The sequence below is a fragment of the Lethenteron reissneri genome, chromosome 69, assembly GCF_015708825.2.
Source record: "Lethenteron reissneri isolate LAM-NWPU_2019-01 chromosome 69, ASM1570882v1, whole genome shotgun sequence".
In the NCBI taxonomy this organism is placed as follows: Eukaryota; Metazoa; Chordata; class Hyperoartia; order Petromyzontiformes; family Petromyzontidae; genus Lethenteron; species Lethenteron reissneri.
The window spans coordinates 11,054,025-11,077,959 of record NC_083847.1 but is presented as its reverse complement, the minus strand read 5'-3'; the positions used below and the strand labels follow the sequence as shown (position 1 = coordinate 11,077,959).

Sequence of the window (23,935 nt, the reverse complement as noted above, 5' to 3'; positions counted from 1 at the left end):
AACTGCGGACCTCAGAAACCGACGTGGGCAATGGCCATGAACTAACACAGTTCGTCTTCGCGGGATCGGTGGAGATCCCCGAAGAGTCGACAACGTGGCCTAAGTACCTTATAGATTTCCGAAGCAGGTGGCATTTAGCCGGTTTAAACTTCAACTTAGCCAATCGCATCCGCAAGAACACCCCCCTCAATCGCTGGAGGTGTTCCTCGAAGGTTCTACTGAAAACAATGACATCGTCAAGGTAAATCAAGCAAGTATCCCATTGCAGACCCGACAAAACCAATTCCATAAGGCGCTGAAACGTCGCGGGAGCGGAATGGAGTCCCATGAACAAGCAATTAAACTGGAACAGGCCCCCTGGGGTCCGGAATGCGGTCTTAGGTTTAGACTCATCGTCGAGTGGTAGTTGCCAGAATCCCGACAGTAAGTCAAGTGTAGAAAAATACCGCGCCCCGGATAATGCGTCCAGAGACTCATCCATTCTGGGGAGCGGATACGTGTCAGCCACGGAGATCTTATTAAGGCGACGGAAATCCACACAAAAATGCAAGGACCCGTCTTGCTTCTTAACCAGAACGATAGGTGCTCCCCACGGACTGGATGAGGGTGAAATGATGTCGGCAGTCAGCATGTCATTGACGGCCGATTGGACGTGGTCCTTCTCGGCAGGACTCAGCCGGAAGGGATTCTGCCGGACTGGTGCCGCATCACCTGTTTCAATGTGGTGGCGTAACAGGTCCGTGCACCCAATATCATATTTGTGCTTGCTGAACACATCGGAGAATTCGATCAGCAGAGCGCGCAGCGCACCCAATTGCACCCATGACAAATCACTGGAGCCCGCACACAGCGAGTCCACCCATTCAAGGTCCTCACCCGATAGAATTTCCTGCGCCGGGACGGGATCAACATGCGCAATAAGCCGCTCTTCCGCAGGGACCCGTGCCACGTGAGCAAGCACGGTGCCCTGCGGAATAACAGCCGGCCGCGAACCAGCGTTTAAAACCATAACGAACGGGTCCCCGTCAGCCCGAACCATCGTTTGAGCCACCGCCAAATCCAGACCCCCGACAGCTCTATTCGACGGACCCAAAAGCACGCCTTGTCCCGCAGTCTCCCCACCCAATGGCTTCCGCAACCGGAGGGGTACCAACATCTGCGAACTCGGGGGCACGTGCTCCGTATGGGTCGCTTGCGCTTGGATCGTCGCACACGCCGTCCGTATTTCAGTAGGGTTAGATAAAAAGGAAATACGGCGACCCGATGGCAGCTCAATACAACGTTGATCAACCAGAATTTTAATGGGCATCTTGGCCAAAAACTCGGTACCCAACAGACAAGAAACCGCTACGGAAGGTCCCGCCAATTTAATATCCCCTATGCAAATGCTCCCCGAATCTGACCTATAATGCCCAATGAGCCTCCATTTGCCGCGTAACATGGCACGTCCACCGGGAGCAGAGGTCGACATTGGACGGGGAGAATGTTATAAATGAGATCGGAAATTATAGTCGCCGACGCTCCCGTGTCCACCAACACCGACCTCGATACTGTCTATGAATCCCGTAATGACAGACGAGCCGGCCGACGCAGCCACTATTCTGTGGCCCAACTCGGACCACTTAATTTCCCCTTGGCCCTGTACGAACCCCCCTTTCCGAACCGAATCCCCGGCCCCCAATCGCACATCCTCTGCCGCAAAGCGGTGGCCCATGTGTGTCGTGTATGTAGGCCGAGCATGTGAAGTGCCGCGACTTGCCGGGGGTAGTTGGGACGACTTGGGGCCTTGGTCGTCGTCCAGCCGAGGTCCCGTGGCGCGTTGACGTGGAGCGCGGCACCCGGACGCCACGTGGCCCCGAAGGCCGCAGTTGTAGCACGTGACGAGGGACATCAGAGGTCTCGGTTGCTCCAGCTTGCGGGTCGATCGCAGAGGCGAACGACCCCCCGACCTCCAATCCCCTGGTCGTGCTGCAGCGAACGCCTCCTCCCGTGGGCGAATGACTTGGGGCTCGGCGTCCACCGGGGCCGGAGCTGAGATCCGCGGCAGAAGCGCAGACGACCACTTGTTTCCGCTTCAGGACCTCGTGCGCCTGGATGCTCGTCGCCACCCACAACGAACATATGTCCACCTCGACGGCTGTGTTGATGGGGACCCCCAGGTCCTGAGCCAACTTCAGCAGTTGTTCCAAAACCATAGCGTCCTGCCCCTCCTCTTCCATACGAGGGAACGCGGCGTCCGCGAGAGCCAACAACGCCGTGCGGTAGGCGAGCGCGGTCTCCGTGTCCGCCTTCCGTCGCTCGTAAAATTGGTGGCAGCAGGCCGAAGGTGGTCCGTACACTTTGGCCATGAGGCCCAGCGCGGCCTTGAGCGTGGAGCGGGCCGATCTCGGGGCGGACCTGAAGGCCGCGAGCGCGTTGTCATCCAGCATCGCAGGCAGTGCCCGCAGCGCCGTAGCGTCGGACCAGGCCGACATCTCTTGATGGGCGAGAAATCTTCGCTGCAATGCGCCCCAGTCACCCCCTTCCGCCTTGAAAGCCGTCAACGTGGGAAGACGCTGCTGGAAAATAATGTCGTCCTCCGCCTCGTGTTTTTCCCGCGCCGCACCGTCGATAGGAGAAATGGCGGCCCCTGTGACGGGTGTCTGATGGCGGCCCGTAGCGCACGCTGATGATGTGAGCGGCAGAGATTGGAGGACCTCCCCCACGTGTTGCTCGCGATTCCCGCCAATAGACGGCCGCTCGGTAGAAATGGCGGGATTTTCAAAGTCATTCGTGTGAAGCACATTTTGGCGGGAATCTGCAACGCGACCCCTCTCGATATCCGTCGACGTTCTCCCTCCTCCAGACGTGGTGATCTCCGCTAGGATGGACGCCGCGGCGAGTAGCAGCTCTGCCAGGCGGGAGTGCGCGTCGCGGAGTCCAACATCGGACCCCAGCTGCTCGTTGGGCGCCCTTTAGGGGTCCTGTGGCGCCGGCATCTCCTCCTCTTCTCCCGGTCACGCTCGTGAGTCCGATGAGTCTTCCTGGTATCCATGGCTGGAAGACTGTTTCACTTCTGACGCCAGTTGTAATATCGTAAATTACAGCGGGAGACAACTTGATGGGTAGCACACTTTATTAACACTTTTCCTTGCCACAATAACACGTGTGGTCACTACAGCTCACGCTACATGTTCCACCCGGCTACACACACACGGGCTCTCCAACCCCGTAGCTTCCAGGGGAACCTACAGACCCACCCCAGCTTGGGTATGGATCACGACCACTGGGTCCCGCAGCCCGGCCCTCACATGGACATCCGGCCGCGGGTCCCAAGGTCCCGCCTCTGAGCCACACAGGGTCCCGGCCCTTACAAAGACAGTGGGACTAGGGGTCTCAGGGCCCTATCTCTTCCTCCTCCGTCGTCCGTCTTCACTGGTTACCAACTCCCCGAGCGCCCGCGCGCATCGCCTTTTATAGTCCTCCGCTCCTGAGGGGACGGAGCCTATGCGGACCTAGATGTGAGCACCCACTCTAGTTGACCAATCACCACACGCTGCCACACGATCCCTCACTGTCAGCGCGCGTCACCAATACACAGCCAATCACCACGCGCTGCCACACGATCCCTACTGCCAGCGCGTATCACCACTACACATGGCATACTAAGGGTAAATACAATTGATGAATTGACTTTTTGTTGAAATATGAATCTATCAAAATTTGGCTTATTTTGGTTAAAACTGGCATAAGTACCCAATTTTCCTTTTGGGACGTGAAAATTTAGTCGTGAAATTTCTCACTTTTAAAGTAATACAGAGCATACTAATGCTTAACAAAATGGAGGAATTCACCTTTTCTTAGAAAATCTATCTATGAAAATGTAGCAAATTTTGGCCAAGAACGGTATTGGTAAAGTATGCCGATTTGATATTTTTACTTCAAATTTCATGGTGAAATTTCCCACTTTTAATGTAATATATAGGCTACTCAGGCTCAAGACAACCGAGGAAAGCACTTTATATTTAAAAATACAGCTGTAAAAATTCGTTCAATTTTAGGCAAAAACGGCAGAGGTTAGTATGTCGATTTTCTGTTTGGAACGTGAACATTTAATCGTGAAATTTTCCACTTTTAATCTAATACGTTAGCATACTAAGTCTAAATACAATGGAGCAATGAAGTTTTGTCAACAAATAAGGCTGTGAAAGTTTGGCCAATTTTGGTCGATTTTATTTTACTTTTAAATTTCATGGTGAAATTTCCCACTTTTTTTACGTAATATATCGGATACTAAGGCTAAGCACACCCGAGGATTGCACTTTTGTTGAAAAATGAAGCTGTAAAAATTTGGCCATTATTGGCCAAAAACGGCCTAAGTTAGTATGCCGATATTCTATATTGGGATGTGAACATTTCATCATAAAATTTTCCACTTTTAATCTAATACATAGCATACTAAGGTTAAATACAATAGAGGAATTAACTTTCGTCTGAAAGTTGGGCTTATTTGGCCTAAAATCGGCACAGTATGCCGATTAACTTTTTTATATTCGAAAATTTCTCGTATGAAATTCCCCACTTTTTCACGTAAAATATACGCTACTCAGGCTAAACACAACCAAGGAATGCACTTTTCGTTGAAAACAAAAGCTAAAAAAATTGGATCAATTTTGCCAAAAAACGGCATATGGCGATATTCTTTTTATGGACGTGAAAATGTCATCGTGAAATGTCGCCAGCGGTGTGCTTGAGAGCCAAGCCACAACATCTGCTCGCTATGAGCAGCACCGATGGAGGTCGTCACGGCACACGAGGGGGTGGGTGGCCAGCACCACGCCCGGCCGCCTTTGTCTCCCTAGTGCTGGCGATGTTGACACACCGCACCGGGTACTCTTTTGAGGCCGAGTCGACACTGCTGCTCCCTTTCTGTCAACAAACTTGAACTCTAACCCCGCTCTCTGACGTCACCCATCCGCGTGACCTCATTGGCGTTAAACGCCAGGGGGAGGTGTGCCTCGCTAGTGACGTCATGTCACCTACCCCCGATCTACGCGCTCTTGAGCGTGACGTCACCCACGATCGGCCGCTGCCGTTATCTGTCCCAGTGCCAATCTTTATTTGGGCAAAGCCACGCCCGGTAACTGGTGGCTCATTAACATAATGTATTCGTGAAAGCCGTCGCGAGTTGAGAGCCGCTCATTGTGGGAGGGGAGTGTCATCTTGCCCCGCAAGTGACGTCATGTCACCTGCTGCCGCGTGACGTCACGAGGGACCAGGAAGTTGTTGCTCGGCCCGTGCACTGAAATCCGAGGTGAGAAATTCTCATCGCGGTTGTGGTGGTTGTGGTGGTGGTGGTTTTTGTTGTTGTGTACCGAGGTAGAGCCTCGCTCTCTCTCTCGTAGGGATGTCAATTGAGTAGCAGCGAGCATGGAAGCAATGTCCACGTTGAAACTTTACAACGCGGGGCCTTGCCTCCTGCCCTCGCCTGATCGCGTTTGCTTCAATTCTCTCGCTTAAGTTTAATTTGTCTTGACCCGGCTCGCCACTTTGTAACTTTGTTTAAATTTTCAATATTAACACAGTATTTTTTTTTCATTTTACCAGGCCACGCCCGCGTTGAGCTGCTAAACCGCTCTTGTTTTCACAAGCGACCTGCCCACAACAACAAGGTGAGGCTTGTCAACAGCGTAGTGGTGTTCACTCTCGAAGCGTGGCGGCGTTCACTCTAGAAGCGTGGCGGTGTTCACTCTAGACACGTGGCGGTGTTCACTCTAGAAGCGTGGCCGCGTTCACTCTAGATGCGTGGCGGCGTTCACTCTAGATGCGTGGCGGCGTTCACTCTAGAAGCGTGACGGCGTTCACTCTAGAAGCGTGGCGGCGTTCACTCTAGATGCGTGGCGGCGTTCACTCTAGAAGTGTGGCGGCGTTCACTCTAGAAGCGTGGCGGCGTTCACTCTAGAAGCGTGGCGGTGTTCACTCTAGAAGCGTGGCCGCGTTCACTCTAGAAGCGTGGCGGCGTTCACTCTAGAAGCGTGGCGGCGTTCACTCTAGATGCGTGGCGGCGTTCACTCTAGACGCGTGGCGGCGTTCACTCTAGATGCGTGGCGGCGTTCACTCTGGGCGCGTGGAGGCGTTCACTCTGGGCGCGTGGCGGCGTTCACTCTGGACGCGTGGCGGCGTTCACTCTGGGCGCGTGGAGGCGTTCACTCTGGGCGCGTGGCGGCGTTCACTCTAGATGCGTGGCGGCGTTCACTCTGGGCGCGTGGCGGCGTTCACTCTGGGCGCGTGGCGGCGTTTACTCTGGGCGCGTGGCGGCGTTCACTCTGGGCGCGTGGCGGCGTTCACTCTGGACGCGTGGCGGCGTTCACTCTAGACGCGTGGCGGCGTTCACTCTAGACGCGTGGCAGCGTTCACTCTAGAAGCGTGGAGGCGTTCACTCTAGATGCGTGGCGGCGTTCACTCTAGACGCGTGGCGGCGTTCACTCTCCACATATGAAGGGGAAACCGTGGGGTCCGGAGGGAAAGCCACGTGACCACGGGGAAAGAGAGACACGCAGCCTCGGCTGTGTTGATTGATCCTTAATGAATCATTTGGAGTGAGCAAGCATTAATACTGCGCAGGTGAAGGTGGCCAGGCGTGGGTCTGGACACACCACCACCTGTAAACCATACAGTGTGTGACAGTGGCGGAGCCCGTGGGGGTGGGGGTGGCACGTGCCCTCCTAACGATCTGATGGAAATCCATAATTTCGATCAGATCATTGGGATTTGAAGCTTTCGTGACTGCAAGGATTCATATTCTTAGGTTTTTTCGGTAAAGTCACGAAGGTAAAAAATTTAAATTAATAAAAGTAAAATAAAATAAAAATCACGACGTTTCGGAGGCAACACAAGCTTCCGTCTTCAGGTGGAACCGTCACAGCCCGACAGATGTATCAAGTAAATGAGAGATTACAGGAGATACCACTCCGTATATATAATGGTTGAGGGGGGGGGGCAGGAATGGCCCACTTTTTATTATTATGGTAAGGTGCGGCTTGAGACTATGAATAGACTGCATAACAAAAGACTGAGCCTTTATTATGGAGAGGTTCGGTTTGTGACTATGCCTAGCCTACATAACAAAAGTGTTAAAAAATAAAGCTAAACCTGGTAGAAAGCTAAACCTGGTAAAACAAAACTGGCTGTCCAATCAGTAACCTGCAATAGTTTTCTGTCAAATAAGATGGTCCAAATAAGTGTAGTTAAATCTTTTTTTGCATGGTTAATCACATCTTTCAATGATTAAAGGTGCGGCTTGAGACTAGGAATAGACTGCATAACAAAAGACTGAGCCTTTATTATGGAGAGGTTCGGTTTGTGACTACGCCTAGCCTACATAACAAATGTGTGAAAAAAGAAAGCTAAACCTGGTAGAAAGCTAAACATGGTAAAACAAAACTGGCTGTCTATCAGTAACCTGTAATAGTTTTCTGTCAAATAAGATGGTCCAAATAAGTGTAGTTAAATCTTTTTTGCATGGTTAATCACATCTTTCCAATGATTACTCAGTTTGTAACCATCATCACTGTTAAAATTATGTCTGTGTTTGTATATTTGTATGGCTTCGTGTACAAACCTTTGATGGTAGCCAGGAGGTTTGCAGAGCACCTTGGTCTCGGAAAAGACAATTTCATGAGAGCCCACAGAGTTGTAGCAATGATTGGCAACGGCCGAAGAATCATTTCTGCCGTGTTTCAGATCTGACTTGTGCTCGCGGACACGATCAGAGACATGACATTTTGTTTCTCCAATGTAGCAATCACCACAACTGCAACTCAATTTGTAGACTCCAGGATACTGTAAGTCAGGAACGACATCCTTCACAGATGGAATCAGATCACGGATTTTATGCACTGTACTGAATCGGACTTGGATCTTATGTTTGTTTAGAATTTTGGAGATCTTTTTGGTCACGCCTGCTATGTATGGTAACGTGATAGTTTTGGTCGGAGTTTTATGTGGCTGCTTCTGTATGGTGGGAGAAACAGCTTGGCGGATGGTGCGGTCAGAGTATCCGTTCATCCTGAGGGCCCGATGTACATGTCTTAATTCACCGGCCAGGTGGTGTTGGTCAGAAATGCCATGGGCTCTGTGGTATAGCGTTTTGATGAGAGAATTCTTTTGAGATGGGTGGTGGTGGGAATCTGGTTTCAAGTAGGAATCTGTGTGGGTGGCTTTCCTGTAGACAGAATGTCCCAAGGATCCGTCAGGTCTCCTCTCAAACAGAATATCCAAGAATGGTAGTTTACCATTTTAATTTTTTACCTACGTGACTTTACCGAAAAAACCTAAGAATACAGATCATTGGGGTTTATTAGTAACTAACTTCACTACCCGGCTTTGCCTGAGGCTTGGATTATTGTCTTGGATTAATTTCATATTCCCTTATATTTCACTGAAAAACCCTGAAAAAAAATGTATGCTTGCAAGAAAGTAAAACGCCGAAACAAATCGCTTAAAATCGGATGTTTTCACTCAAGGAATTTTAACCTTAACCTTCTACGTAAGGTCGATTTTGGACCCTCGGGAAGGGAATGACATGGCGAGCTGAAAATAGTCGAGTTCACTTCGAAATTCCAGACAGCATAAGCTGTGAAAATTTCATGACGCCAGAGCTCGGCGTTGGAGAGTTTTTGCTTCTTCTTCTTTAGTGCTGCCTAACGGCGTATGCGACTTCACGATGATATTGGTCCCGGTCTAGCACGGCGTGTAGAGTTTGTGCTGTTGTTAATTGTAGCCATGTTTTGATGTTACTGAGCCATGTCGTTTTTGGCCGTCCTGGTCGTTTTTTCCCTTCGATTTTTCCTTCCAGGATTTGCTTTAATAGCTGGTATTTGTGGTCGTTTCGGGCAATGTGGCCTAGGTAGTAACACTTCCTGCTAATGATGGTCTTCAGCAGTTGCCTGTCAGTGCCCATATCTTGCAGAACTTGTGTATTGGTGGTTTTGGCTGTCCATGTGATTTTCAGCATTCTTCGATACAGCCACATCTCGAAAGCTTCGAGCCTTTTTGTTGCTGTTGTTGTCAGTGTCCACGTCTCTACTCCGTACAGCAAAATTGACCAGATGTAGCATTTCAGTGTGCGCAGTTTCAGTGATGTACTCAAGTTGCGGTCTGCAAGGAGTGTTTTCCATTTAATAAATGCTTGCCTTGCTTGTTCAATTCTGCTCTTGATTTCGACTTCATGGTTCAACTGATCGTCAATGATTACACCAAGGTATTTAAATCGGTGTACTTGTTCCAATTTTTCGCTGCCAAGCTTGATTGTTATTTCGCTTGTAGTTCGGCTGACCTTCATAACCTTTGTTTTCTTTTTATTAATTCGTAAGCCCCATATTTGACTCTGTGGCAACCTCGTCCAAGATTTGTTGTAGGTCTTGTTCCGAATCGGCCAGCAGTGCAGTGTCGTCGGCATACCTGATGTTGTTGATGTATTGTCCATTGACTTTAATACCAATGTTTTTATCTGCTAGTGTTCGATCAAAAATCTGCTCCGAGTAGATGTTGAAAAGACTGGGTGAAAGTGGGCAGCCTTGTCGTACACCTTTTTGTATTGGTGTTGGGTCTGTCAATTCGTTGTCATATCGGAGTTGGGCTGTTTGCTTCCAATAAAGAGCAATGATGAAGTTGATGTCGTTTTTATCTAGTCCCAGTTGTTTTAATAGAGCTGCTAGTCGGTCGTAGTCGACTGAGTCAAAGGCTTTCTCGTAATCTATGAAGCAGATGTACACTTCTTTCTGATGTTCGTAGCATCGCTGTAGTAGTATCTGTAGACAGAAGATTGCTTCTCTTGTGCCTAGTCCTTTGCAGAAGCCAAACTGTGTGTTCTTCAATGCATTTTCACATGTGGAGCGTATGCGCTGTTGGATCACCTTCAGGAAGACTTTCAGCACGTGGCTCATCAAGCTTATCAGTCTGTAGTCCTCGCATTTCCGGCTTGTTGCTTTCTTTGGTATGGCCACAAAGATGGATTGTAGCCAGTCGGATGGAATTTTATTGCCAATGTATATTTGATTGTACCAATTAGTCAGTTGTCGTATGTTGTTACTGTCTAATAGTTTGAGCAATTCTACATGGATTGTGTCGGGCCCGCACGCTTTGCCTGACTTAGCTGTTTTGATTGCATGTTCTACTTCTGATGTTAAAATGTGTAGAGCGTCTTTCGACATCTGTTGGTCTTTTTCTGCAGGTGTTCTCGTGGCGCCATAGAGCTTGTGTATATAGTTTGTCCAGGTGTCCATTTTTTCCTGTTTATTTAGGATTGGTTGGTTGTTGTCCGCATACAAGGTAGCTGTTGGGGCTGGTCTGTAGATGTTACCAGCTTCTTTGAGCTTCTTGTGCAGAGTAAAATTGTCATGTTTTTTAATTAGTTCTTCAATCTCGGCGCATTGTTCTTCCATCCACTTTTCTTTTGCCTGTCGGATTGCTTCTCTGATCTTCTGTTGCATTTGTTTGTACTTCTCCAAGTTGTTGTTTTTGTACATTCTTCGTTGGCTCATTAGATCGAGAATACAATGTGTCATCCATCGTTGTTTCTTTTTCGGTGGCTGATGTCCCAGCATGACTTCTGTTGTTTCTGTGATGCATTGTTTGAACGAGCGCCAGTACTCCTGAACATCTGCTGTTTCTGTTATTGAGCGGATGCTATCGTTGAGATGTTGCTGTACTTGTCTTTTATCGGCGCTGTTCTTCAGTTTCTCCAGGTCTGCTCGTCTCGTCTTTGTACATTGTATTGATCGCAATTTGAGTCTTATTGTAGCTGTTACTGGGTTATGATCTGACGATATATCGGCTCCAGGGTAGGTTTTTGCTGTAATCACACTGGACTTAAACCTGATGTTAATTAGGATATAATCGATTTGGTTCCTGATGATGTTGTTGTCGGAGTCTTGCGGCGAGGTCCACGTGTACAGTCGTCGAGGTGGTAATTGGAACCACGTGTTAGCAATACTGAAACGTTCTTCTTGGCAGAATTGAACCAGTCTGTCGCCTCGTTCATTCCTTGTTCCTAGTCCGTGTTCTCCGACAATGTTCTGCATTCGACCGTGGCCAACCTTGGCGTTGAAATCGCCGAGGATTATAGTGATGTCTTGCTTCTTCAGCGGCTTCAGCGTGTTGGTTAGTTGCTCATAGAACGATTCGATTTCATGATCTTGTTTATCTGCTGTTGGAGCATAAACCTGTAGAATGTTCACGTTGACTTTGTTGCCTGCTAATTGTAGTAATGCTATTCGTTCTGATACTAGGGTAAAGTTGTTGACTTTATTCGCTAATTTCTTGTGTACTATATAGGCGACACCGTATGTTTGTTTGGTGTTTTCTTCTCCTCCGGAGCAGAAGATGTGGTGTTCGCTCGATATAAACTTTTTTGTTCCAGGCCATTTAGTTTCGCTTAGACCGATTATGTTGATTTTAAGTCGATCCATTTCTTGTATGACATTGGCTAGTTTTCCTGCTTGAAGTAAACTTCTAACGTTCCAAGTTGCTACTTTGAAAGGGTTCTTTGACACAAGCTCGGAGATTCTTAGCACCCCTGTCCTATTTAAAGGACGCCGATACTTGTTGATTTTGCTTGTCATCATTGAAGTTTTCAAAGGAGAAATTATCCAAGTAGTTTCCCGTTGCTTTCTTGGATCACCATTTATTTGAAAAGGTCATGTGGGGACCTTTCGAAACGGGTTTTGTCTGACGTCTCCACTGAAGTCTTCCCGCCTTGGGTGACCCTTCTGAGAGCACTAGGCTCTCGACGGTATAGCGATCAGCTTCTCAGACGTACACAAACTCTCTCGCCGCGTTAAGGCACCGTTTCTCTTGCTGCTTCACTAAAAAAAACAAATGTAATTTTTGCTTTATATTTAAGATAACAGTTGTACCCGTTCTTCACACGGATATGTTTTGAAACTCCGAGAAGCCAATGGCTTCATTGGCCAGGAGCGAAGCGCCACCTAAAATCTCTCGGCACACTGTTAACAGCTCTAGAAGTATGGCGCGCAAAGAGCCATATGGTAGGGGTAAGCATTGCAGAGCGCTTAACTCAGGTGTGATGCGGGTTGACGCCACACACTTCATGGTCATTTCCCCCACCCCCCCCCCAAAATACAAAAGTTTATTTTTATACTTTTTACATTGTGTACAGTATGGAACCTACCCACATGCCAAATTTCAAGTGTGTAGCATGTTGGGAAGTATGCTAAACATTTCGAACAGGCACACGTATCCACACATTTCCCTTTCAGATATATAGATAAATGGCCATTTTGCGATCCCCACTGCCACCGTGTCCCATTATTACGTGCCAGGGACTCTGAGAGGACAACAGTCCGAGTCCTTAATTGGCAATAAGTAACGGCAAAGCAGTTAGAAACGACTCGCAGAATTGTGCGCAGTTGCGTATACAGTATACGACTTCCCTGAAGGCAAACACCTTCAGTGAGCCCGATGCCGATCACCCGCGTCAAATAAAAAACAAGGGACAAGTTCTTATTTACTAACAACTCCTTACTTACTAACAACTCACTTACTAACAACTCCTATTATTTTTCATTGCTGGAGGGGTTGCTCCCCCGTACCTGAAAATCCTGACTCTGCCTCTGAGTATGAAGTTTGTATTTGCAGTAAAGACTATTAACTCTGTGCCTGGCTTCACACCTCTAAGTTTCGATTTAACATGAATTTATGCATTTCTGCATAACACAAATCGTATTATTTTCAACACCCTTTGCAATGTTAGCTGAATTTAGCTTTCATAAATATTATTTTTGAAGCCAGACAGCCGAAATTGTGTGCTAGGAGTTTTGGGTTAACATTCATTTTGAAGAATAGAGGGCTTCCAGGCATGTTTGTGACCATTTGCCCTCTCATTGTATGCCATAACAGCCCGTGTGATGAATTTGGGACTAAGTATAGACGTGTAAGTCACGTGTGACTGTATATATGCATTCCTCTGTGCATTGATACTGATGTGTAGATGGTGTGGATATTCTTTTTTTCTGTCTGCAGCTGTCGCTTCCTCTGCAGAATTGGTCTGATGGAGCAAAGGCACTCGGTGCGGCTCGGATGCAAAAAGGCATCAATGCGACTGGTGTGCATACAGCACGAATCGTCCTGAACATTTGACACAGCACCAGAGAACTCACACAGGAGAGAAACCCTTCAAGTGCAGTATGTGTGGGAAGGCGTTTGCACAGTCATCTGCTCTTGTAGCACACCAGAGAACACACACGGGAGAGAAACCCTTCCGGTGCAATGTGTGTGGGAAGGCGTTTGCACAGTCATCTACTCTTGTAGCACACCAGAGAACACACACGGGAGAGAAACCCTTCAGGTGCAGTTTGTGTGGGAAGGCATTTTCACATCCATCTGCTCTTAAAAAACACCAGAGAACACACACAGCAGAGAAACCCTTCAGGTGCACTCTGTGCGGGAAGGCGTTTTCAGATTCATATAATCTTGTAACACACCAGAAAACACACACAGGAGAGAAACCCTTCAAGTGCAGTGTGTGTGAGAAGGCGTTTGCACTTTCATCTACTCTTGTAACACACCACAGAACACACACGGGAGATAAACCCTTCAAGTGCAGTGTGTGTCAGAAGGCGTTTGTACGTTCATCTACTCTTGTAATACACCAGAGATCACACACGGGAGAGAACCCCTTCAAGTGCAGTGTGTGTGGGAATCTGTTTTCACAGTTATCTACTCTTGTAGCACACCAGAGAACACACACGATAGAGAACCCCTTCAGGTACACTCTGTGCGGGAAGGCATTTGCACCAAATTTTCAAAGACACCAGAGAACACATAAGCATCAGAATATCCACAAGGAGTGGAGTCTGAAATCAGCTTGTGAAAGTCAAAGTGCCACAATGAGCCCATCTCTCATGAAACAACCGGAAGAAAATCCCAGCTTGGACACTTTTAAAGGTATTGAGGTGAAATGTGAAGAAGTGAAATGTGAAGAAGTGATGATGAAGAGCGAGGAAGTGATGGTAAAATGTGAAGATGAAGATTCAACTCCAAAATCGGACCTTCACATCGATGGAGGCAACGTGAAGCAGGAGGAGAATTTTGACTGTAAGGCAGAGCGAGGCAACTCACAGCAGTTTGTGGAAGTGGAGGTGTGGGTGGACTTCCTCCGAGACAAAAAAAGTCAAATGGAGACCCGGTAGATGTGTAAGCCTGAGACGACGTCGCTCCAATAGATGAACCTTTGTCACAGGCCTTTAATGAAAAGAATGTGAACTTGAACACTCAACCTAGGTGCAACCTGCAGAGTAAGAGTGGCCAGTCTTTGTGGACCTGTGGGTTGGGTAGATCTCTAACCAGGAGCGAGAGCCAATAAGCTCCCAAGCATTCACTATGTTATCAATTGCATTTACATGGTGCTTGCTTAATCGCCTGGGAAATTCGGAGTTTTGCGTCGTATCTCGTCTCAAACACTCGAGCATCCCCAAGTAGCAGCTGCCCTTGTGTGGCACAAGGTGGTGGCCCTGCACCAGCTTGCATGTGGACAAGAGCCTGTCAGGGGGCGATGGTTGATGTGGCATCTCAGTTGTGTAGTTTGTAGGTAATGTTTAGAATTTGCTAAATTTTTACCCAGACGCCAGCATGCAATGGCCTACTCGTTTTGAATGGCGCAATAGTATGTTGTACATATGTAGTGTTTAGTTTGAGCGGGAAAACCTTGTCAACGATTAGCTCTCCCAGTTTGTGAACATCGAGTGGGTAACTCTACTACACATACACTGTTAAGCAGACTGCATATTTTTTTAAATGGCTTCGTGTTAATACGATGTAACCTGATGCAGCATATTTAAGTGCAGTAATTCAATTTTGTTCATATGCCTGTCAATAATTTAGAATTAATACTTGTCTGATTGTGTACGTACATGTAACATTTTGTCTATAAGGGTCAAACATTGAATATGTGATGTTGGAGCAAAGTGTGTGTTTTTGAAGTAACCTGTACAGATAACTCAGGTGAGACTCGTTGTTGTGGTACAGGTCAAAGGGTACTTTTGTGTTTTCAGGAAGCATCTCCCTCTGGAGCAACTCATTGTCTTTGAAATGGGGAGCACACTCGGATCATTCATCAGTTACAAGGCATAACACTCAAAAGTTACACATATAGGAGGTACATTCTCTACAACACGAATTATAATTTTATGTTGTGTGTTGACATAGATTTTGTTGAATTCGGACAAGAAATGGTCCTTGCTGATTAACGTCTGGATATTTACAACCATGGGTTAAAGCAAGCTTTGACCGCCTGCGGTGCCCCTCACAACCATTTCCGGCCTTGGGCCAGGAAAGTCACGAAAAAAATTGCACACGAACGAAGCATCCACGCAAACTTCCAATACTCCGTTTTGAAGTTTGAAATGAAACAACTTTGAATTGTATTATGTTTTGAATTAGATAATTGTATTTCTTCATTAAAAGCTAATATTTTACATCTGGAAGACTTCTTTGAAAACGACATTTCACGTGAATGTATCTCGTCGTGAAGTAGATGGCCTTGCCGGGGGTTCGGTTCGATGCGGACTTTCACCTGGTTGGGATCGCGGGATCGAGATAAGGCGACACAGCTGTCCGTGCGAGAAGACCGCCGTCTGTAGATCGATTCCAACGCGATCGACCGTCTGTCCCTGTGCCTCTGTCGTTCATGCAGGGGGCGCGTAGGTTTGCAGCGCCCCCTGCATGAAAACGACGGAATGTGCAGCGTTCGTCACATGAAGTTGTGCATAAGCGCCATAACAAGGCGCTGTAAGCTGACCTGCCACCACGTTCACGGGTCGACGGGGCAGCCAAGAGAGAGCAAGGTGCGTAGGGGTCGTCCAAAGGTTAAACCCCCGCCCCCCCCCCCGTTACCAGAGACTAACACCCCTGACCCCCCACCCGTCCCCAAGGGAGTGGGGGGGGGGGGTCAGGAGGGGATGGGTAACCCCTGGGGATAAAAGGCCGGCCCTCTGGACGGGCCAGGTAGTGTTCACCAACTAAAGTCTGAAGACATCCGAGGACCTGAAGACTGGACCAGCACCCGGGGACCCTCAACCGAGGCTCTTGTTAGAGCCGTGTTGTAGTGGATCCGAGGTGGTTCGGACACCCTGGGACCCTCTCCGAGCTCTAGCCAGAGCCGGGGTTGTAGCGGACCAGAGGTGAGCTCCTGTACCCTGGCTGGGATGGGTCGTCCAGTCTTCCCTGAACGCCGGGCTAAGGGACCCGTGGGTAGCAGAGCCCGAAGTGTGGAAGGGGCCGAGTTCAAAAGAGTTGTTATAATAAATGCTTTGCCTTAACTAGACGTCTCCGTGTGGTTAGTAAAGGACACAACACTTATATGGGTTTTCAAAGTACCTTCGTCTTACAGAAAGCAACTTCGCGTGAGCCCACCGCATTAAAACAATGCTCAGCTGAGCGGGGCGAGCCACGGGGGGGGGGGGTCACCTTATGTTTGTCACGTGCCGTAGCTCACGTGACTTCTGCCGCGATAATGTCTGGATGTTTTCGCCTGAGGACGACCGCTCGTGTTCCGATCGAAACATCGTGATTTCTTGTTTTTCGATAACCCACATTGCTTACACGTACACAACACACACAATGAAATTTATATAAACTAGAACGACTTCCGGGAATGGGTAAAGATTGAGGCATCTCTTTCAAGTGTTCGATTCATCATCTCTCTGTTCGCCTCTGTGTCTTTCTCTGCCTGTGTGTCTCTGTCTATCTGTCTCTGTGTTCCTCTTGTCTGTGTCTGTCCGCCTGTCTTGTCTGTCTGTGTGTATGTCTATCAGCGTCTGTCCAACCGTAGGCAACGACTGTTAGTAGCAGCAGGCGCCCGTTCAACTCCCACGGCTATACGCCACTCAAACTTGCTCCCAACACACACAAAGACAGACCCCCGTATAGCCTGGACAGAATGTTGGGACAAGTGCTGTTAGCGATCACCTAACACACAGACAAAGATCCCCCATATAGCCTGGACAGAATGTTGGGGCAAGTGCTGTTAGCGATCACTTAACACACAAAGATCCCCCGTATAGCCTGGACAGAATGTTGGGGCAAGTGCTGTTAGCGATCACCTAACACACAGACAAAGATCCCCCGTTATAGCCTGGACAGAATGTTGGGGCAAGTGCTGTTAGCGATCACCTAACACACAGACAAAGATCCTCCGTATAGCCTGGACAGAATGTTGGGGCAAGTGCTGTTAGCGATCACCTAACGCACAGACAAAGATCCCCCGTATAGCCTGGACAGAATGTTGGGGCAAGTGCTGTTAGCGATCACCTAACACACAGACAAAGATCCCCCGTATCGCCCCCCTTCTAGAACCCCCTCGAAGGTTCCCGAGCTTCTCCCGCCGAGCCCCTCGCGTCCCCTTCTCCCCACGTCCCTTCCTCCCGCCTAGCCCCTCGCGTCCCCTTCTCCCCACGTCCCTTCCTCCCGCCTAGCCCCTCGCGTCCCCTTCTCCCCACGTCTCTTCCTCCCGCCTAGCCCCTCGCGTCCTCTTCTCCCCACGTTCCTTCCTCCCGCCTAGCCCCTCCGTCCCCTTCTCCCCACGTCCCTTCCTCCCGCCTAGCCCCTCCATCCCCTTCTCCCCATGTCCCTTCCTCCCGTCTAGCCCCTCGCGTCCCCTTCTCCCCACGTCCCTTCCTCCCGTCTAGCTCCTCCATCCCCTTCTCCCCACGTCCCTTCCTCCCGTCTAGCCCCTCGCGTCTGGCGGACATAGTTGGCATGGCAGCCGAGCTCCTTTTTGCCAGCAGTCAGCGCTCCACGCCGCAGTGACCCCGATTCCACATCGCGACACAAAGGAAGGCCGCTTGTCAGAGTGAATGTAGCAACAGCAACAATGGTGATGATGATCAGTTTATAGAGCAGGGTCTCACTCGGTCTTATGACAATTCCTGGAGGGTCCTTGCTCTACTTTTTTATGTTTAGCCATTACATTTTTAATGAAATATTTTGCTTCGTTTGAGACTAAACTTTTGACCAGCCGGAGCAAGGAGCCACCACTCACGAGGGAGTCACACCCCAAGATGGATCGATATCAACACTCGTTAATGTCACCGAGTTATTTTTGTGTTTCTTTGTAAAAAAAAAGAGCAATCAATTTTTATCTTAATTTGAAGCTTTCGTGACTGCAGGAATCCATACTCTTTGGGCCTTTCGGTAAAGTCACGTAGGTAGAAAATTAATAAATCACGAGGACGCTTCAATCGCAACACGAGCCATCGTCCTCAGGTGAATTAAATGGCTGAACGTCAAAAGTAGAGCCAGGATCCGCTCTTTCTCATGCCGCAGCAGTTTACCTGCTGTATTTTTTCAACTGAGGACGATGTCTCGTTTTTGATCGAATCGTCGTCGTGATTTAATTTTCTACCTGCGTGACTTTACCGAAAGAACCAAAGAGTAAGCAATACATTTTTTTTAATACTGTTGTGCGGACAAGAACGCTTCCCACCGCGCGTTGCACTCACCACGGTGCTGGCGTGAGCCCTGCCGCGGTGTGAGCCCTGCCACGGTGTGAGCCCTGCCGTGGTGTGAACCGTGCCATGCTGTGAGCCCTGCCACGGCGTGTGCCCTGTTACGCATGAGCCCTGCCACGGCGTGAGCCCTGCCATGCTGTGAGCCCTGCCACGGCGTGAGCCCTGTCACGCATGAGCCCTGCCACGGCATGGGCCCTGCCACGGCGTGAGCCCTGCTATGCTGTGAGCCCTGCCACGGTGTGAGCCCTGTCACGGTGTGAACCCTGCCACGGTGTGAGCCCAGAGACGTGACGCAGATCCACGTGACGGCTCTCAGCCGCGAGTTCTCCTTCTTGCTCCCCACAGTTCGACTTTCAAGGCGACGCTGCCTGCCGATGCTGCTGCCTGAACTGCCGAGTGCGTGAGTGTGTGAGTGGCAAAAACAACCCCCTACCTCCTCACGGTGCTGGACGGGCAACGCTGTTGTGGACAGTGCCGTGGGGGGAGGGCCAATTCCGATTGGCCTCTCCCTTCATGGCGTCTCTAACCACCACAGTGGCTAAATGGGGGCTTTGTACGGGTGCGAGAGGCTGGTAACCCCTCCACCTTCAATAAATTACCACTAACCACGAATGAAATATGTAACTAATGAGCTTGTGCCGGAGGCCCCGGGGTGACAGGCGTCTATGACGTCTCCTGGCCAACCCCCATTTGCCAGAGCTAGGAGATTTAATTTTTACCCTCGGGGCTCCTCCAGAAACAACGAAAAGCCACTTCGGATGGCCACGTGGAATGTTTGAACGCTCACTGCGGAGGAGAGGCTGCCACTCTCTGTCGTGAGCTGGACCGGTACCGCCTGGATCTCTGTGGCATTCAGGAGGTCCGGTGGACCGACTCTGGCTCCTGCCACCATGAGGGGTGGACAGTGCTCTACTCGGGGCAGGAGACTTCCAAACAACAGCGTGGCGGTGAGGTGTGAGAAGCTGTAAGCCCCAGGATACTTTGGGCTCGCCTTTCCATCAACCGGAGGCGAGGAGTGGTGGTCGTGGTTACTTATGCCCCCACCTAAGACGAACATCCGTGGAGGGATGCAGGCAAGGCTGATGAGTCGGATGCCTTCTATGACCTCGTGTCACAGGTGCCCCTCGGGATAGAGAGTTGGTCATGATGCTGGCACCTGGTCTGGAGTGATTGGAAGGCATGGGCCAGATCAGCTCAATAATAACGGTAGGAGGCTGCTAGATTTTTTGTGCAGCCCATGGGCTTGTAATTACCAAAATGCTGTGCTTCTTCCATTTGCGAATAATCGCACCAACTGGTGTCACCTTCTCACCAAGCTGCTTGGCGATGGTCTTGTAGCCCATTCCAGCCTTGTGTAGGTCTACAATCTTGTCCCTGACATCCTTGGAGAGCTCTTTGGTCTTGGCCATGGTGGAGAGTTCGGAATCTGATTGCTTTTGTGAACAGGTGTCTTTTATACAGGTAACAAGCTAAAATTAGGAGCACTCCCTTTAAGAGTTTGCTCCTAATCTCAGCTCGTTACCTGTATAAAAGACACTTGGGAGCCAGAAATCTTTCTGATTGAGAGGGGGTCAAATACTTATTTCCCTCATTAAAATGCAAATCAATTTATAACATTTTTGACATGCGTTTTTCTGGATTTTGTTGTTATTCTGTCTCTCACTGTTCAAATAAACCTACCATTAAAATGATAGACTGATCATTTATTTGTCAGTGGGCAAACGTACAAAATCAGCAGGGGATCAAATACTTGTTTCCCTCACTGTACATCTCTGCTTTATTTACCTATGATACCATCAGTAGGCCTGGGCCTCTGGGTTGTTCTTCGTGCATTCGAAGTCCCTGACCCTCTGCTCACGATCATTAAGGACCTTCATGATGGTGAGCGAGCCCGGGTAAAACTATGTGGCCGGGTGGCTCTCCCTTGCGCCCTAATCCATTGCATTGTCTACGCGCCCATCCTCCCCTCTTACATCTGTAATAAAGGACTCCTTCACACGATGTTGGTCTCCTTCTTGGTTCTTTCGGTAAAGTCACGTAGAAGGGAAGTAATAAAATAATAAAAATAAAACATAATAAAATAATTCTTACGACGTTTCGGCCACAACGCAAGCAGCCGTCTACTTGACAGACCTGTTCTCCACCTGAAGACAGCTGCTTGCGTTGTGGCCGAAACGTCGTGAGAATTATTTTATTATGTTTTATTTTTATTCTTTTATTACTTCCCTTCTACGTGACTTTACCGAAAAAACCAAGAAGATGAATCCCTGCAGTCACGAAAGCTTTAAATCGAAATGTTGGTCTCCGTTGGTCCTTTATTGATGTTCTTCTCCTCCTCGCCCCGCTGGCCTCCTCGGCCCAGCGTCGTCTCTCCTTGCTCCCCGCGCACTCTGCAGCTACCCTGCTGCCTGTGCAACCTGGCACCCTCTGCTAGCCCTCCGCTAGCCCTGCAGCTACTCTGCTGTCTGTGCAACCTCGCACCCTCTGCTAGCCCTCTGCTAGCCGTGCAGATACTTTGCTGCCTGTGCAACCTCGCACCCTCTGCTAGCCCTCCGCTAGCCCCATGCAACCCGCACGGTCCCGCTAGCCACTCTGCTAGCCCCGTGCAACCTCGCACGCCCTGTGCACCCCGCGCACTCCGCTCTCCCCGCACCCCGCTGGCTGGTGCCGTCTGGCGAGCCCTATCAGCCTCGCGGCTGAGGGCACGGCGGCCACCCAACGTGGTCTCCTTCTTCACTCCCTCGACTGCTCCAGATGTCTTCCGGTCTCCTTCCTATAACCTCTCTCCCACGTGACCCTGACTCGTCCCTCTCCACGTGACCCTGACTCCTCCCTCTCGGATCGTCACATCCGGCCTGCCCATTTACGCTCGCGTTACACATTGCTCAGGTTTAGCTTAAATCAGCTCAGGAATTTACCTTCCACCTCCTCTCACACGTTGCTCGCTTTGCTCCCCCATTTCCCTATTCCCCTGTGCTGGGTGTGTTCTCACTGCGGTTTGCTCGGGGAGCTCGTCGTGCCCATACAATTTTAAGCTAATTCACGGCGCCGCAGTGCAATTTGGCCTGGGGGGGGGGGGGGGGGGGGGCGGTCGGCCAATCTCTTGGCACTGGGAAACTGTGGGATGTCCTCTCGGGTAAAAACCCAGGGCACCAGGTGACCCCCCACGAGACCCTACGCGGGTGCATGTGTGTGTTTAAAAGGGGTGTGCGTGCGTTCGTGTGGGGGGGGGGGGGGTGCGAGGGGGTAGCAGGGCTGGCAGAGTTGCTCCGTTGCTGTGGCACCACTTAGCCCCCCGAGGTGCCCGTCCCCGTCCCGGGTTGACTGGAGCACCTTGCCTGGGCCGCCCCCACCAGGCCCTCGTTGCCGGTCTCGTGGGTGGTGGCTTTGTTCTCTGGAGCTCCCGCGGAGGTCTCCTTCTCCACTCCAAAGGCTCCTCTCGCGCCCCATCTGTGGGCTGGTGTTGTATATGCCAGGTCTTGAATTTTTAAAAAAAATGTAAATGAAAAAGAGAAAAATTACATAGTATCAGAATATGCTAATTTATGTAATTATGTGCATAATTTATGCGATTTCGTTTGGTGTAAATGTAAGTGAGTATGCTAATGTATGCAGTTAGGATAATTAGGCTCGGCTTCGTTGTCTAGGGTCGTATTATCAATCGGCATAATACAATGAATTGTATGAAGTTATGCAAGTGTGATGTAAGTATGTTAAATTAAGCTCTTTAACATTTACTGATTATGTCTTAGTGTGTTTATGTCAGGTCTCCAAATTCAAATCTCACCGCAGGATACAGTTCTTATAATTAAGATTATTATGCATGAACTTAGGAAGGCACCACTCAGACACTTCTGTGTTAAGCAATTTTAATCTCTAATAAAAAAAACAGTATTCTAATATGCGAACTCTTATGCTTGGAATTGTCAACACAGTACTGGAGATGTTCTCCTCATTGATCCATACATTTAACCCTCAATGATTATGTTGTTAAAATGGGTAACAGAACAATCGATTATTCCTCAGAGTAACGCGAGCATATACGGCGATAGGAAAACGTCCTTAAAATTAATGTAACAATATTCATACAAGCAGTAATGAAGGAACATGTTCCTAAAGCAAGAGTAGTTATCAATTAATTCATTGCCAAGATTACGCAATTAACGAAAACGAATGACGAAAATACTTCTAATAATCGTATTCATGTAACATGACGGGCAGCAATGCTTTTCACGATCAGTTGATATTTAACGCACCACCTTGGAATGGCAACCCTTCTTGAAACACAAAGATAACTTTTTGGAACAATCTTATTAGTCCCGATATGCGTGTTGTGTGCGTGTGTCTTCTTTGATCAATTCTTTGCGTAAAGCAGACGCCGAGGTTGGGCATTCCTTGTACCAACATTTAATTTGTTCCCTGCGGAGCGGTGAGTGTGTGAGGGTGGGCGTGTCATACAAACGGCTTCGTTGCTCTCTCTCGCTCGGGGCGTGTCTGCAGCAGCTTATCCGCTGCTGGATGATGAGTCGGTACGACGCTCACCATTGGCGGTGCGCGATGATTCCGTCGTCAGATAGCGCCCGCAGCTCATCCGCTGCTGGCATTCCTCACTCTTGTCTTGGTTCCCAGCTGGTGCTGGTCGGTGTGTGTGGGTTGAACCCACGGCGCTCTCGCTGGCACTCTCGCTGGCACTCTCCTCTTCCTCACGGGCGGCTGATCAGGCTCTTTCCCCTGCTGGATGAGCTGAGTCGGCATGACGCTTGTCTTTGAAGGTGATCGACAGCGCTCGCCGCTCGTCCGCTGGCAGCTGACACCCTTGCTCGGTGGCGCTAGTGGCGCTGCTGCGCGCTCTCTTCGGCTCCATGCTCTCTGGCGATGTCCGGTTGCACGTGCAGCTGGTTCTTTGCAATGCTGGCTTGGTCGATGCTTGGTGCTTTCCGCCCTTTCTCCCGGTTGATTGCTCATCGTTGCTTGTCACTCTATCTCTCGGGCTGCAGCTGCCCGTGGGAGCTGGCACTCAGTGTAGAATAACTTTGCGCGAAACTTCTTCTGTCAGCGCTGAACTCATACTCGGTGACCCATCGCTACTCGGCAAGCCTCGCCATCCTTGGTCGATTGCAGAGTCTCACCCCGGAGCCTGCCGCTTGCAGTACTGCTTGCTTGGTCGATGCTTGGCGCTTTTCGCCCTTCCTCGAAGTTGATTGCTTGACGTTGCTCGTCACTCTTTCTCTCGGGCTGCAGCTGCTCGTGGGAGCTGGCACTCACTCTCAAAACTTGTAAATTGTATTCGCACACCTCTTAAACAACTGTGAAAGCTTAGTACAATAGAACTTATCACAATCCTTGACTATGCAAGCGACTCAAAACATCAGGTTAAATGTATAATAAAAACTTTCAGCAATACTCTGTCGGTCCATGCCGAACTA

At 49.4% G+C, this 23,935-nt stretch overlaps 1 protein-coding gene across 1 annotated transcript in view; it reads left to right on the top strand.

Moving 5' to 3' along the window:
• Positions 1-5,218: 5,218 nt before the first annotated feature.
• LOC133360454 (zinc finger protein ZFP2-like) overlaps positions 5,219-23,935 on the top strand; it is a 30,251-nt gene continuing 11,534 nt past the window's right edge. Inside the window, exons 1-3 of the mRNA XM_061579173.1 lie at positions 5,219-5,293; positions 5,587-5,651; positions 13,024-13,516. Of these exons, the coding sequence (XP_061435157.1) occupies positions 13,188-13,516 (329 nt within the window). The 5' untranslated portion in view covers positions 5,219-5,293; positions 5,587-5,651; positions 13,024-13,187. The remainder of the gene's footprint in view (positions 5,294-5,586; positions 5,652-13,023; positions 13,517-23,935) is intronic.